Source organism: Mastigoproctus giganteus, chromosome 2 (genome assembly GCF_048544385.1).
Source record: "Mastigoproctus giganteus isolate SK-2022 chromosome 2, ASM4854438v1, whole genome shotgun sequence".
NCBI classification, from domain to species: domain Eukaryota; kingdom Metazoa; phylum Arthropoda; class Arachnida; order Uropygi; family Thelyphonidae; genus Mastigoproctus; species Mastigoproctus giganteus.
In genome coordinates, this window is record NC_143576.1 from 142,809,079 (window position 1) to 142,823,383 (window position 14,305).

At 35.7% G+C, this 14,305-nt stretch overlaps 1 protein-coding gene across 1 annotated transcript in view; it reads right to left on the minus strand.

The window, feature by feature from the left end:
- The window catches only part of LOC150089626 (cilia- and flagella-associated protein 43-like), a 204,059-nt gene that overhangs the window by 123,689 nt on the left and 66,065 nt on the right, over window positions 1–14,305 (minus strand). The window contains exon 5 of the mRNA XM_090390056.1: window positions 6,211–6,377. Coding sequence (XP_090246182.1) covers window positions 6,211–6,377 — 167 coding nt within the window. The remainder of the gene's footprint in view (window positions 1–6,210; window positions 6,378–14,305) is intronic.

Here is a 14,305-nt window from a genome sequence, read left to right on the forward strand (position 1 = left end):
AAATTACAGCATCTGTAAAAGCAACCCTTTGTTCCATTCTCTAATTTTGTTGCACTTCTCTGTACTCGATCCAGCAGCTCTACATCCTTCCTAAAATGAGGCCTCCAGGTGTGGCCTGACCATTGCCTTATACAAAGGGATAATCACCTCCTTATCCCTGCCAGAAAAAATCCTGTTTATCATTGACAAGACACCATGAGCTACTCGTGCAGACTGTCTACACTGCTCATGAAACTTCATATTTGACTGCACAGTTACTCCCCAGGTCCTTTTCATTCTCTGTCATCCTGATTGTAGTTCCAAAGTTGATATGTTACTCTGGGGTTACTGCTACCCATATGCAGTACTTTCCATTTGTCAATGTTCAACTTCAGTTGCCACCTCTCAGCCCATCTGCTCAACGTTTCTAGATCCTGTTGCAGTAGCGTACCGTCATTAGTGTCATTAACAACTCTGCCAACTTTTGTATTGTCTGAAAACTTAGACATTAAGCCTTATATACCTTCATCAATATCATTAATAAATACAGAAAACAACAATGGACCCAACACTGAAACCTGAGTAACTCCACTAATAACATCTAGACATTAGTCCAGAAAGAGCAGTGTTCATTGATTACCACACTCTGTCTTCTCCCACTCAACCATCCCTTTATCCATAGTAGCATTTTGCCCTTAATGCCATACTGCTCCAATTTGTATAGCAGTCTTCCATGTGCAACAGTATCAAAAGCTTAACAAAGATCCAGTATATGATATCAAAATTAATTTTTGCATCCAGTTTCTTTGTGACCACATCATAGTATCCAATCAAATTGGTTAGACAAGACTTCCCCTTAACAAACCCATGCTGTGTCCAAACTATAACTGAAGTGTTGTCTAGATAATCCTGCAGTGCTTCTTTAACCAGTGCCTCCATTAATTTTGCCGGAACAGAAGTTAAACTAACAGGTCTGTAATTATTTGTGTCACCTTTTGAACCTCCCTTTGTGAACTGGTGATACATTTGCACATCTCCAGTCCATGGGTACCTCCCCTGAGTCCAAGGAAGTTCTCATAATTATAGCTAAGGGTTTTCTTACTTCCTTTGCTGCCTCTTTTAATATAACTGGATAGATCCCATTCCCCCCCAAGGTGCCTTTTTTATGTTTATCTTCAACAATTTCTCCTCCATTTTGCTCTCAGTTATTAAAAAATCATTTAACTCACTATCATAGTTTAATACACCTCTGGTAATTAACTCAAGTTCTTATCACTTGGAAGAATTTTGATCCATTTTTTCCTGTTCACATAAAGTGGTGCACATAGACTGTTTGGCCTTTTGTATCCATAAGGACTATAACAGGAGTCCACATCAATTTGTTACAATACAATTCATTATATGACAGTTTGGTGCATGACAATTTGCTGTATGCAACAATTCAGTACATGATAGGTTGGAACAGTTCCAACATATGAGACAATTCCCCATCCAGGGCGAATGACGTTTCGCTGTGTGACAATTTGGTGAAAGATGATTGGTGGCTATGACAATTCAGTGAGTATGACAATTTGGTGTATTGTGACAATTCAGCGAGTATGACAGTTTGGTTTATCGTAACAATTCAGTGGGTAGGGCAATATAGTGTATCACGACAATTCGAAGTACAACAATTTAGTACATCGCAACAATTCTGTTAATATGATAATTTGATATATTGCAACAATTCAGTGAGTACAACAATTTGGTGTATGAAAATTTAGTGTATCGCACAAAGATGAGAAATTAACAAAATTAATGAAGTAAAAAGGGAAACAAGAGAAATTTTGGGACCTTAGAAAGCAGGAGTGCAAAAATTTAGAAAAAAGAAAATAATATATTTTTTATCCATTTATTTTGTATAAGAGATTTCATGCCAATCCTTCTCATAGGCAGAATGGGTTGGAAAGTGAGACTTGGACTCCAATTCCAACCCCTACATGATCTCCAGGGAAGCTTACCAACCTATCCTTAACCCATCCATGGTACAAGCCTACTACTAACTTTTTTCAATAAAAGCTATAGTAGAGATTGCATCTCTACTATAGTTTGACACAAGCTGCAAATTACTCAAATGGAATCCATTAATGGTCTCTACTTTTTGGTCTCTGGGCAATTCCCCCCCCTCCAATGTGTATTCTCTAAAAAATACAACTTAGAGAAGTGAAAGTAAAGTGTAAATAAGGTTCACTTGTATCCAATATTTAACCAGTCTTAGCTATTTTTTTAATAGGATCTCCTTAAAAAAGTAGAATGTGCATTAAAAAAAAAAAGGTAGATGGTATATGCTCTCTCAAAAATATATAATATCAAGTGATCACAGTGATCACTTAATATTATATGATATCAGATGAAATTAGTGATCACAGTATTGAGATCACTAACCATTTACATGTTCGGTGTTGAAAGTTTGCATTTTTTTGCTTTTTTGCCATCTGCTTTTCCATACATTGACAATTCAGTGAGTACAACAATTTACTGTATGCATGACAACTTAGTGTATGACAATAACTCCAGGGGATCACATCTGGTGTATGGGCTAGGCATATCCAAGGTCCTGAGCTGGATATCATCATTCTCTCTCTCTCTCTCTCTCTCTCTCTCTCTCTCTCTCTCTCTCTCAGAGTAACTTGGGAATTTTTTTTGGCTGGTGCAGCATAAGCCTCAGGCTTCCTTGCACCATATGGCTAATAATAATAACAATAATAATTCAGTGTATCACACAGATTCTCCTAAAAAATTCACTGAATCGTCATACTCGCTGGACTGTCATAGCTACCAATTGTCTTTCACCAAATTGCCACAAACAGTGAAATGTCATTGACCAAATTGTCTCATATACCGAACTGTCATACACTGAATTGTTACATACACTGAAATATGGTGCACCAAACTGTCGTACAACAAACTGTCTTGCAAAGAATTGATATGATCCCCTACAACAGAAGTCTAAGATATATCTAAATTTCAACAGGTTTGGTGCTTATTAAAGGTTTTGTTTTGTTTGTTATTTGGATTTTAGGAACATTAGCAACTAAGGCCATATTGCTCCGGGATATGCGGTGGTCATTTCCCGAACTTTCGGCATTCTCCGTATTTGGTGGTGACGGGCTCGAACCCCAGTCTAATAAAAAGCGTGTGCTATGCACTGCTGCTCCTTCCCACCTGGCTACGGAGGTGCCCTTATTAAAGGTTCATTACTGGTTTGTTGTAACAGGAAACTGCTCAAATGATTACTTTTTTTTCAGAATGGGGCAAGTTTGGCAACTTCCACTGGGATGACTGCAATTTTGATTCACAGTTATCACCAGTAACAATGCAATTGATGAAATCAGGATCCACTTCCATTAGTCCTCCATGACAGTATAGTGTTTTTATCACTTGTTACTTGTTTAGAGAAGTCTAGGTTCAACTCCCATCTATAACTGGAAGAATTTCTAAAGTCCTCTTCAACCAAGGCTGTAGTTAGCTGATCTCAGGTGGAGTAAGGCGGGTTTCTCCTTGTGAGTTATTCCAAGTTTTTCAGGCCACACAACATACAGATTGGCCAATAAACACACACTTATAGGCATAACACTCAATGGTCAAAACCACTTCCATTCTTCATTTCAGATTCTTGCACAGTTCTCAATGGTGAACCTCTTGTCATCATTCTGATGGTGACTCTTCCTCTATGCTTACTTATTGTCTTGACCTTTTACCTCCACTTCTTTTGTAATAAATAAATATTTAGTAGTTTTTAATCAGACCTTACATAAATATAGTAAATGTGATTTTTTCCATTCAAATGTTTCGTGACTTTGGTTAACCCATGTTCTTAGTTAACCCATGTTCTTAGTTAACATAATTGATCAAGCAAGATTTCCTCTTTATGAAACCAAGCTATGATCTATTAAGGATACTACCACTCCTATAGAGATGGGCTTATACCATACTCTTAACCACAGACTGCATGATCTTATCAACCACAGAAGTTATACTGACCAGTGTAGTTTCTCAACACCTCTTAACCATTTCTGGAATGAGTTCTCAAACATGCCTGAGCAGTAATTTTCCACTAGCAGTTGGCTCTGTGAAGTAAGTTTTTATTAATTTGTTCATGTTTCGACTTATTTGCCTAATATTTGAGTGTAATTATTTCAAAAAAATCATAAAAATTTCATAATAAACACCATTACTTCTTTTTTGTTATGATGCTATCTTTTGCATCCATTTATGTATCACTTGATTCAATTTTTAAAAAATTCAGAATCTCAATCGAGTGAAGGAAAAGAAAAAGATTGTACTTGTCAACCATTCTTATTCAATTTTGGATTTCAGAGAATTTTGACTTTTGTAAGCCAAAATTGGACAACAACAAAATCTTCTCCAATTTTAAAATATATTTTTGTGCTGCGTCTATAAATATTTAGAAACATATATAAAACATGTATAAAAGATGGCAGCAAATACTGCCATCTTTTATCCATGTTTACTTAGTGGAAGATTAGTAATGTACTTTGAAACATCATTTGAAACAACCTTGAAAAAGAAAATATGGGCTTACACAAGGCTCAGGATCCACACAAGAAATGTGTGTGTGTGTGTGTGTGTGTGTGTGTGTGTGTGTGTGTGTGTGTGTGTGTGTGTGTGTGTGTGTGTGTGTGTGTGTGTGTGTGTGCACCTGTTAACCATTTAGCACATCACCCTCAGTCTCAAAACATTTTTATTGACACTTTCTCAGAGATCACCATATTTCCTTATTTTTCATAAAGGGACTAAAATTCATATGGTGATGCCCATGTGAATTTTGGTATTCCTTTGGAATAGTTTTAACTTTTGTTCTGCATCACCGAATGTTTCAGAATTCATGAAATATGGCCATAAAAAATCTTCTCTCACTTTTGGTATATTACACTACTATTTCTATTTGCATACCATTTTTCATAATAACACCTTTATTTTTAAAAAAAAAAATTTTAATTTAAAAAAACCCTGCTTGTGTAATTCTTTTTTGCATCCAAAAATATGGCTGTTATTGTTGGCACTCTGTTTCAGTTAAAAAAAAAAAAAATATATATATATATATATATTATTCACAATTATATCCTTAATAATATTACAATAATGTAATGTTAATTAAAATACTATTACAAAGTGCCTGTTTGTTGGTGTCACACCCTTTCAGGGTGTGACACCAGCCAGACACTACTGTAAAATTTTTATTCTCACTATAAATGACCAAAAGTACTTGGACACACACACACACACACACACACACACACACACACACACACACACACACACACACACACACACACACACACACACACACACACACACACACACAGATAGTTTCAAAAAGGGATTTAATATAAAATCCTAATACACAGGCCATCTGTGGCCTGTTTGACAGCCTCAACCCTCCCAAACATATTTCCTACCAATTTACAGTAGGTGTCAGCTAGAATTTATCTCCATTTCTTCTTAAAAACAGAGCCAGCCTAGTCTAGTGCTCCATTCATCCCACAGATATTCATTAGGGTTGAAGTGTGGGCTCTGAACCATTCAGTCCAACTTTTTGTCACAAACCAGTCCTCTATAACCTTTGACTGCATAATACAGTATTGTTATGCTAATAGTGACAGGACCAGTGTTTGGAGTATTGCCACAGCGTAGGTAGTGCATAATTGTACAAATCATCCAAGTAAGACACAGACTTTATGATTTCAGACAGCTCACTAGAGATGGTTGACATACTGACGGATGTTTCTGTGGCCTCTTGAATCTGACAGACGACATATGCAAGCATGAACTACTACCCTCTTTATGTTGTATCGAACACACCTTCCAAGAGTTTGTGAGAAAATACACATTTTTTTTTCACTTACAAGTTGAAGTATCATTTTCAGTCCTCTAATTCTGAATAACATCTACCACAATGGATTTTGGGAGGTCCAAATGAGCCACAGTTGTGCTCCTAGAAAGGTTACACAGATGGCATCTAATCACTATCCACATGGATTCCATTCCTTGACTCATACTGGTGTCAAATATACTACTACTGCATAGGTTAGCAGGTAGATATGTCCGAGACAATTGGTATGCACAGAAAACTTCTGGCAGGTTACACAATATTTGCAGAGAGGTATATAAATACTTTTGGCCATACAGTATATAAGTTTTTGAATATGATGAACAGTTTAAATTTACCCAAAAAGGCAACTGGTGCAGCTCATATGTCTGAGGGCAAAATGCAAGTACTCCCAGTGTTGAGTGAATTACTAATCCCGATATTGGCATTTCAAGCTTCCATTCTCTCCTTTGTAAAGATTCATCATGTAATTGTCCTAATATGTTTGCTTGATACTTCTCACAATCTAAAGAAAGAAAAATAAAACATATTTATAAATAACATAACAGCATGCATCTTTCAGGATAATAGCATGCATACATAAAAATTACTCATGTATGTGATAATGTCAGAGTTCAATGTATCATAAATAACAAGTCAAAAGTATAAACTCAGAATTTATGTTACTCAGCTGAACCTTCATAACTATGGAAAAAAAACAAAAATTTCATCATCATCCAAATTTATACCCAGTGAGCAAATAAACAGGCCACTATAATAGCAAAAATATCAGTTTTGCATTTATCCTTTCTATGTTATCCTGCATCCATTAAATTTTTAGCAGTAGCCAGAGTAAGCACTCTTTCCTCTAATGCACAAACATCTAAAATTTATTAGTTTAAATGTTTTGTTTAAGTTAAATTATGACAGAAAAATACAGTATAATGTGCTTATTCATCAAAATAGCCTTATTGCCTACATCACAATAAATAACTGTTTAAGTTAACTTTGCTAAATTATGACAAAGAAATACAGTGTGCTTATTCATCAAAATAGAGTGCTTATTCATCAAAATAGCACTTAATGCCTTGCCTACATCACAATAAATATCATAGTTGTCACTATGATGCCCACTTAATACTTCATTAGAACTGCTCAGTTACTATTATTTTTCGGTGGCCATCCATACTCACAAGTGCCAACTTTTGACTTTCATAAAACTATGGAGGTGAAAAAAAACCTGCTTATGAGTGTAAATGGGAGATTTTTTTAAGAGTACACACTATACTAGAAATTAAATTTCATTGACATTATACACATTTTATATTAAAATGCAGCCATAGGATTGTTTACCAGTACACCAAACAGTTTAACAAATTTGCTGGCTGTGAATTTCTGTCTGGATTACCTGTTAGATATCAATTGATCATGATTATTTCAAGAAAAATAATATTGCAAACTTTATCCTCTTTAAAAATGTTGAGTCAAAGTTTTGTTTATATCAATGGTGATGCTTTTTTTTAGATTCGGCTGTATAAAAGCATTGCACAGTTTCACCAGAAAGGGAAGACCTCAACTCAATTTTTTTTCACCTCGCTGAATATTCTCTTGCACTTTGATTACAAATTATTAAAATGACAAAAATAACTTGGGATAATCTTTTATATTTTACTCTTGTTTGTGTACTTGTCAGTTCACTGACCAAGACCAATGTATACCAATTCCTTCTACTTTCATAATAGTGTCTGGTAGGTTCTCACACTGAAATGATACTCCAAAATGTCTGTTTCTTTACCTTAAATGATATTTAAAATTCCTGAAAACTTCATGTTTTTGGGGTTTTTTTTTTTTTTTTTTTTTTTGAAAAATCAATTCATTTTTCAATTTTGTTTAAAAAAACTTGCTCTCTAAATAATACTATCGGATGATGAATTGGTTTTCTAAATATGCTTATATTTAAGTTAAAGGTAAATAATATTTTAATTCAATGCTTCCAAAAACTCAGTTGAGCAACCTGCTTTCTTTCTATGAATTCTGTTTAGCATTAGCAAACTTTTTACTTCTGTATGGAAACATACTTTGGTCTTAGGAATTCACGACAGAAAATCAGCTGGCTGACAAACTACTGTTGCAATTTACCAAATTCATTCACAAAGTCATAGCTTCTGCTATGAGTGTATTAAATATATAAAATTGTAACACTTTATTGCATCGTACCAGTGTGCAAATTATTTGAAAGAATAATTGGAAAAATGCACTAATGGTTTTTTTTGTTTTTTTTTTAGTAAGACTATGTAAGAAACAGAGAAACTTCTCACATAGTTTTACTATTTTTTGTGACCTGTTAACGTTGATCACATAGTGTACCTGCATCTGACTCACATTAGTCTTTTGAAATTGTGTATGACAAGGAAGGCTGTCTTCATTAATTTATTGACAGCGAAGGGCAGTCAATAAATTAATGAAGCTCATGGTTTAGAAATTAATTTTTGCTCATGGTTCTAGACTCTATTGGCAATTCAAGTTAGAGGAGTTATACACCCATAATTAATTTTCTTTGAAAAGAAAACTTTAATGATATTAGTTTTTTTATTAAACTTTTAAGTATTTCATTAATCTTTATTGTTTTCTAAATTGAAAGGGTGTATCATCTCTGGGCCATATGCATAGCAATAGAATGAAAAACTTGCAGAATAGAGAAAAATCATGGCAAACTATTCTCAGGTGTTTATCACTGTCATATTAATCAATGACAATAAGAAGGATGTCATACAATTTTTAAAAATTACAAATTTTAACATAGTTTGCTATTTTTTTGAAAAAATAAAAAGATGTTTTACTGTGTTTTTGCAAAACAAAAAAAAAAAAAAAAGAAGAAAAACTATATTTTGCAAAAAGACAGAAAAGCTTTATGATACCAACTACATTATGATAGTAAAATGGAGAAGAGATCAAACTGAGTTAAAAAGATGGAGTCTCCAGAGCCTTGGCAGTAATGCAAACTTCTTTATATATCCAAAGAACTTTCCCAAAAGAGCATCAAATATTTATTAAACAGAATGTTTTGGACCCTTCATGAGGTACACCTCATTAATCCCATCTCTGAAAAATACACACATATGCTTTATCATCACAGGATGTCCACAGACATCTTGAATGTTTCAAAAATTCCATTTATTCTAACAGATTCTAAACATTCTTAATCAGCTTTTTTAAAGAATACACACACACACACACACACAGCTAACAAGTAAGACATGCTTATTTGTGACAATACTTTTCATTTTTACTCTCATAACTTGAAAACAAATGAAAAAAAAATATTGTATACCATAATTAAACACATAATATGTCCAACAACTTCTGTATTAACTTGTTTTTGAATAATCAATAACTGAGACAGCCATTTATCCATACTTCTGTTTTAATCTGTATAATTCTGGTTTAGGCATTTATAAGTTTTGGTGGCAAACTCTTTTGAAACAAAGCCTATTATATGTTTTCACATTTCTACATCTGCAACTTGCTATAGATGTTCATCCCAATCTGGTTCTGGATTATTGTAACCTATCTTCTGTTATAAATGGTTGTTGCTCTCTGAACTGAGGCTGGGTCACTGCCCAATCTCAGTTCAGAGAATGTTTACTAATGGCCACCACTTTTCATCATGGACTAACATTATTAGTGTTATCCCTTGGGGTTGAGTGCCACCCCTTACTGTTTGCAATTTTTATATTGTTGCTGTTATTTGGTTTTTAGGAGCATTAGCAACTAAGACCATTTTGCTCCGGGGATATGCGGTGGTCATTCCCTGACCTTTCCGCATACTCCGTATCTGGTGGTCACGGGCTCGAACCCCGATCTAATCAAAAAGCATGTGCTACGCACTGCCGCTCCTGCCCACCTGGCTACGGAGGCGCCACAATTTTTATATGATATTGCTAATGATGTAGATATGTCAAGTGATACTGATGAAGGTATATCAAGTAATATCGAAGTTTTCTGATGACATAAACATTGACAGGATGGTTAGCAACATCAAGGTATGCTACTGTGACAAGACTTAGAGATATTAAGCAGATGCACTGAGAAGCAACATTTGAGGGTTAACTTTGATATATGCAAGTGCTGCATTTCAGTTAAATAGTAATTTCAGATCAATTCCAGGAGAACAAAAAAGACCTAGGCCTGAAGTTCTCTGAGTAATGAAGATAGGCTGTTAGGACAGCTCAATGAGTTCTGTCACTAATGTAGAGAAATTTTGTTAAAGGGGACAAACAGGTGATTATCCTGTTGTATAAGGTAATGGCTAGGTTGCATCTTGAGTACTGCATACAGGTTTGAAAGCCTCATTTTAGGAAGCATGTGGATGCAGAAGCCCAAAGGTTAGATGCACAGCAGAGTTCTTTTACCAAAAAAAGATCTGAGATCTATAAACTGAAGCATCTTGAAACTGTGAGGAGCCCTCACAGGTGTCTAGTGTGAGGGCAGTGTTAATTTGTTAATTGCAGTGTTTAAAACTTTAAATAGATTGAGTAAACTAAATGCTATGGCACCTCTACTCTTTCTCAGCCAACATACATAAGGGGACATAAAATTTAAAGTGAAAAAGGATCGTTGTTGCAGGATAGGTGTGCAAAACTTTTCTTTCAGACAGAGAGAAACTGATTGTCAAAACAAATTTCCATCTGGTGTTGTGTAAGTAGGTAGTCTGAATAAATTTAAGGAAGCATTATTACAAATTATACTGGACAACAACAAAAAAAAATTTTTTGTACCTCCAGAACAAAATTTGCAGATTCCTTTAGAATCTGCAAAATGTCTCTATCAATGCCAAATTGTCTCTATCACACTGCCATTGAAAGATATAGTGAAATTTTAGTAACTTATGAATGACCAATTTCAAATATACAATAAGTTCAATTGTTCATTTTGCTTTCCCTCCTAAGAAACCAGCAGTAATCTCCAATCGTGGTGGTATTCCAGTGACTTTGGTGCCACATTCCTATTGTGGATAAGTCCTGATGAAAGCATTTCTCTTGCTCGTCAAGTAAACTTCTCAAATTCTGAGCAAAAAAAACTTGGGATGGGATGAATAAAATTAATTTTCACAGACATTCAGCAACCAATATCTTTATAACATTGCAGTAAAGTTGACACCAGAGATTCATAATCTTTTTTACTTCTTCCAAGGAATCCATGCACAAGTTCTTTAAGTGACAATGCACAAGTTCTGTATAATCTGCTAGTTCAGTATTCTAGCTTTGTTTCAAATACAACATATTTGAGGAGTTTCTTTATTTGAGGTCCAATGAAAATTCCTTCTTTCAAGTTTTACATCTGTTAAGTTGGGAAACACTTAGCTTAGACAGAATCCACTTCCTCTATCCAGAGCCTTAACAAAGTTCATCACTAATCTAAGCTTTATATGCAAATAGACAGTCATCTGTGACATCATAGAACATATTTTATATTACTTCTGCTACTGCGCAATATAATGTTTTTATGTTGTACAACTGCTCAAGGCGCCTCCGTAGCCAGGTGGGCAGGAGCAGCAGCGCATAGCACACACTTCTTGATTAGACCGGGGTTTGAGCCCGTGACCACCAAATATGGAGGATGCGGAAAGGTCAGAGAATGACAACCACATATCCCCGGAGCAATATGGCCTTAGTTGCTAATGCTCCTAAAACCAAATAATAACAATAAAAAACAACAGTATTTTGTGAAACCACAGTGTATACCAATTACCTCAATATCACCACAGACATTCCAAACAAAGTCATAGTACTTATCATAACTTCATTACAGAAGATAGTATATGTTTCCTTCATGAAAACAGTATGGAGTAAAGGAAATGATGGGAATGTATTTCCACTGTGCAGCAAAACTGCTTTTAAACTTAATTTTGAGGCATCAATGAATATATGCCATTCATTAGGATTTTGTTCAATGCCCAATCCATTCAGATGACTACTAAAATCTTTAAAGAAATATATAGTAATAGTATTTGCCATATAGTGCAAGGAAGCCACAGACTTTTGCTGCACTGGCACAAAAAAATTAACATGGAGATAAGAAAACACAAATTATATGCTTCCCTCCGCCCACAGGTTGCTTCCCTCCTCATCTAGTTGACCTTAGAATTTATTCAAACTAATTCAAAATCAACTTTACCTTCAAGGGAACTGGTTCCAGCAATCAACAACTTTCTGGCTAAAAGAAAACTTCCAACAAAATAATCTAAACCTCAAGACCTGTAATTTGAATTTATGGCCCCTAGTTCTGGAATTCTTCATAACAGTCAGAATTTCACCATCACTCATTTTACTAATCCCTCTCAGAGCCTTGTAAACCTCAATCAGGTCACTGCTGCCTGGTTGCCAAGCTCTGTAGCCCACACAATTGGAGTCTTTCCTCATATGGAAGTCCTTCTCTTGATCTCACCATTCAAGTTGCCTGTCTTTGGAACCTTTCAAGAAGCTCAAAGTCTTTTTTTCAGGGAAGGCTTCATACTTCAACACAGTATTCCAAATGTGGTCTTACAATTGCCTTATACAATGGGACTTATGACCTCCCTTTCTCTACAGGATAGCATTCAATAAATCATTGAAAGTACATCGTGGGCTTTCCTGGCTGCCTGTTTACACTGTTCAAAAAACTTCATATCTGCCCATATACTAACTCCCAGATCCCTTTCTTCCCCCAATATTTTTAGTTCAACTCCACCAAGTGTATAACTTATTTTGGGGTTGTTATTCCCCAAGTGTAAGACCTTGCATTTAGAGGCATTAAATCATAGTGGTTACTTCTCTGACCAATTTTGAAGTCATTTCAAGTCATCCTCAAGGAGTGCTGTTTGGTACTGATTATTAATGACTCTGCCAATCTTTACATCATCTGCAAATTTTGACATCATGCCTTCTATCCCTTTGTCGATGTAATTTATGAAAATGAGAAATAACAGTGGCCCTAGAACCGATCGTTGAGTTATTGTTATTTTGGTTTTTAGGAGCATTAGCAACTAAGGCCATATTGCTCCAGAGATATGCGGTGGTCATTCCCTGACCTTTCCACATCCTCCGTATTTGGTGGGCACGGGCTCGAACCCCGGTCTAATCAAGAAGCTATGCACTGCTGCTCCTGCCCACCTGACTAGGGAGGCACCACTGATCGTTGAGAGACCCCACTTCTGACGGAGTGGGGTCTCTCAACAATTCAATCTGAAGAATATCCATTAATCACAATCGTCTGCCTTCTGCCCTGCAGCAAACCAGCAATCTATTTTGGAATCTTACCAATAATCATAACCCATTCAAGCTTATACAGTAACCTCTTATGAGGGACCAAGTCAAATGCTTTGCAAAAATCCAAATAAACTATGTCAAAATTGTTACCTAAATCCAGCTCATGAATAACTGTGTCAAAATAGCCTACTAAGTTAGTTAAGCATGATTTACCCTTAACAAAGCCATATTGTGTGTCCTCAGATTATCATATCTACTAAATGTCCCTGGTTTGCCCTCTTAATCATTGCTTTAAGATTCTTCTGTCCCTGGTTTGCCCTCTTAATCATTGCTTTAAGAGTCACTGAAGTCAGACTAACCAGTCTGTAGTTACCAACTTCACTCCTAGAGCAGCTTTTATGTATTGGAAATACGCTGGCACTTCTCCAATCCAAAGGAATCTCCCGTGAAACCAAAGATGCCCTCATAATTAACTTCAATGCTTCAATACACTCCCTCGAGCTCCCCCTCAAAACTACAGGGTATATGCCATCAACTCCAGGAGCTTTACTTGCCTCTATGCTCAAAGGTTTTTCTGATAGACAGTCATCTGTGACATCACTCATTTCATATGGCTCTGCTTCACTCACACAGCCTCTTCTCAGCATGAAGGGTCTTCCATCAGTAAAGACAAATGCAAAGTACCTGTTTAATTCATCTGCAACATCAGCTGGGTTCTCTAAGACTTTCCAACACCCAGTGCACAAGGATCCAAAATCTGATTCGCTTTTTTCTTCCTTGTATTCACATACATGAAAAGTTCCTTGTCCTCATTCTTTGCTCTCTTAGCCAATGCTTTCTCATACACAGCCTTGGCCTCCCTGACCTTATTTGAGGTACTATTACAGATAAACTTGTACCTGTTGTAAGCCTCCATACTTTTCAATGCTCTGTAACTGTCCCATGCTATTTTCCACTCTATTTGACCAGCCAGCTCCCCAGTCATCCATTTCAGAATCCTCCTCCTCCTTCTGCAATATTTTCTTAAAAGTATGTATGCATTCATGGCTTCTGTGATTTTTTCTTGAATAGTATTCCATAATTCAAATGTATTCATCATTCTTGGCAGTCAGCCAGTTCGCAGATACCATATAGTACCTTAAACTATCAAAGTCTCCTCTTCTAATGTTAAAATCATGCCTTTAAGTTTAACTACTCCAACATCTTT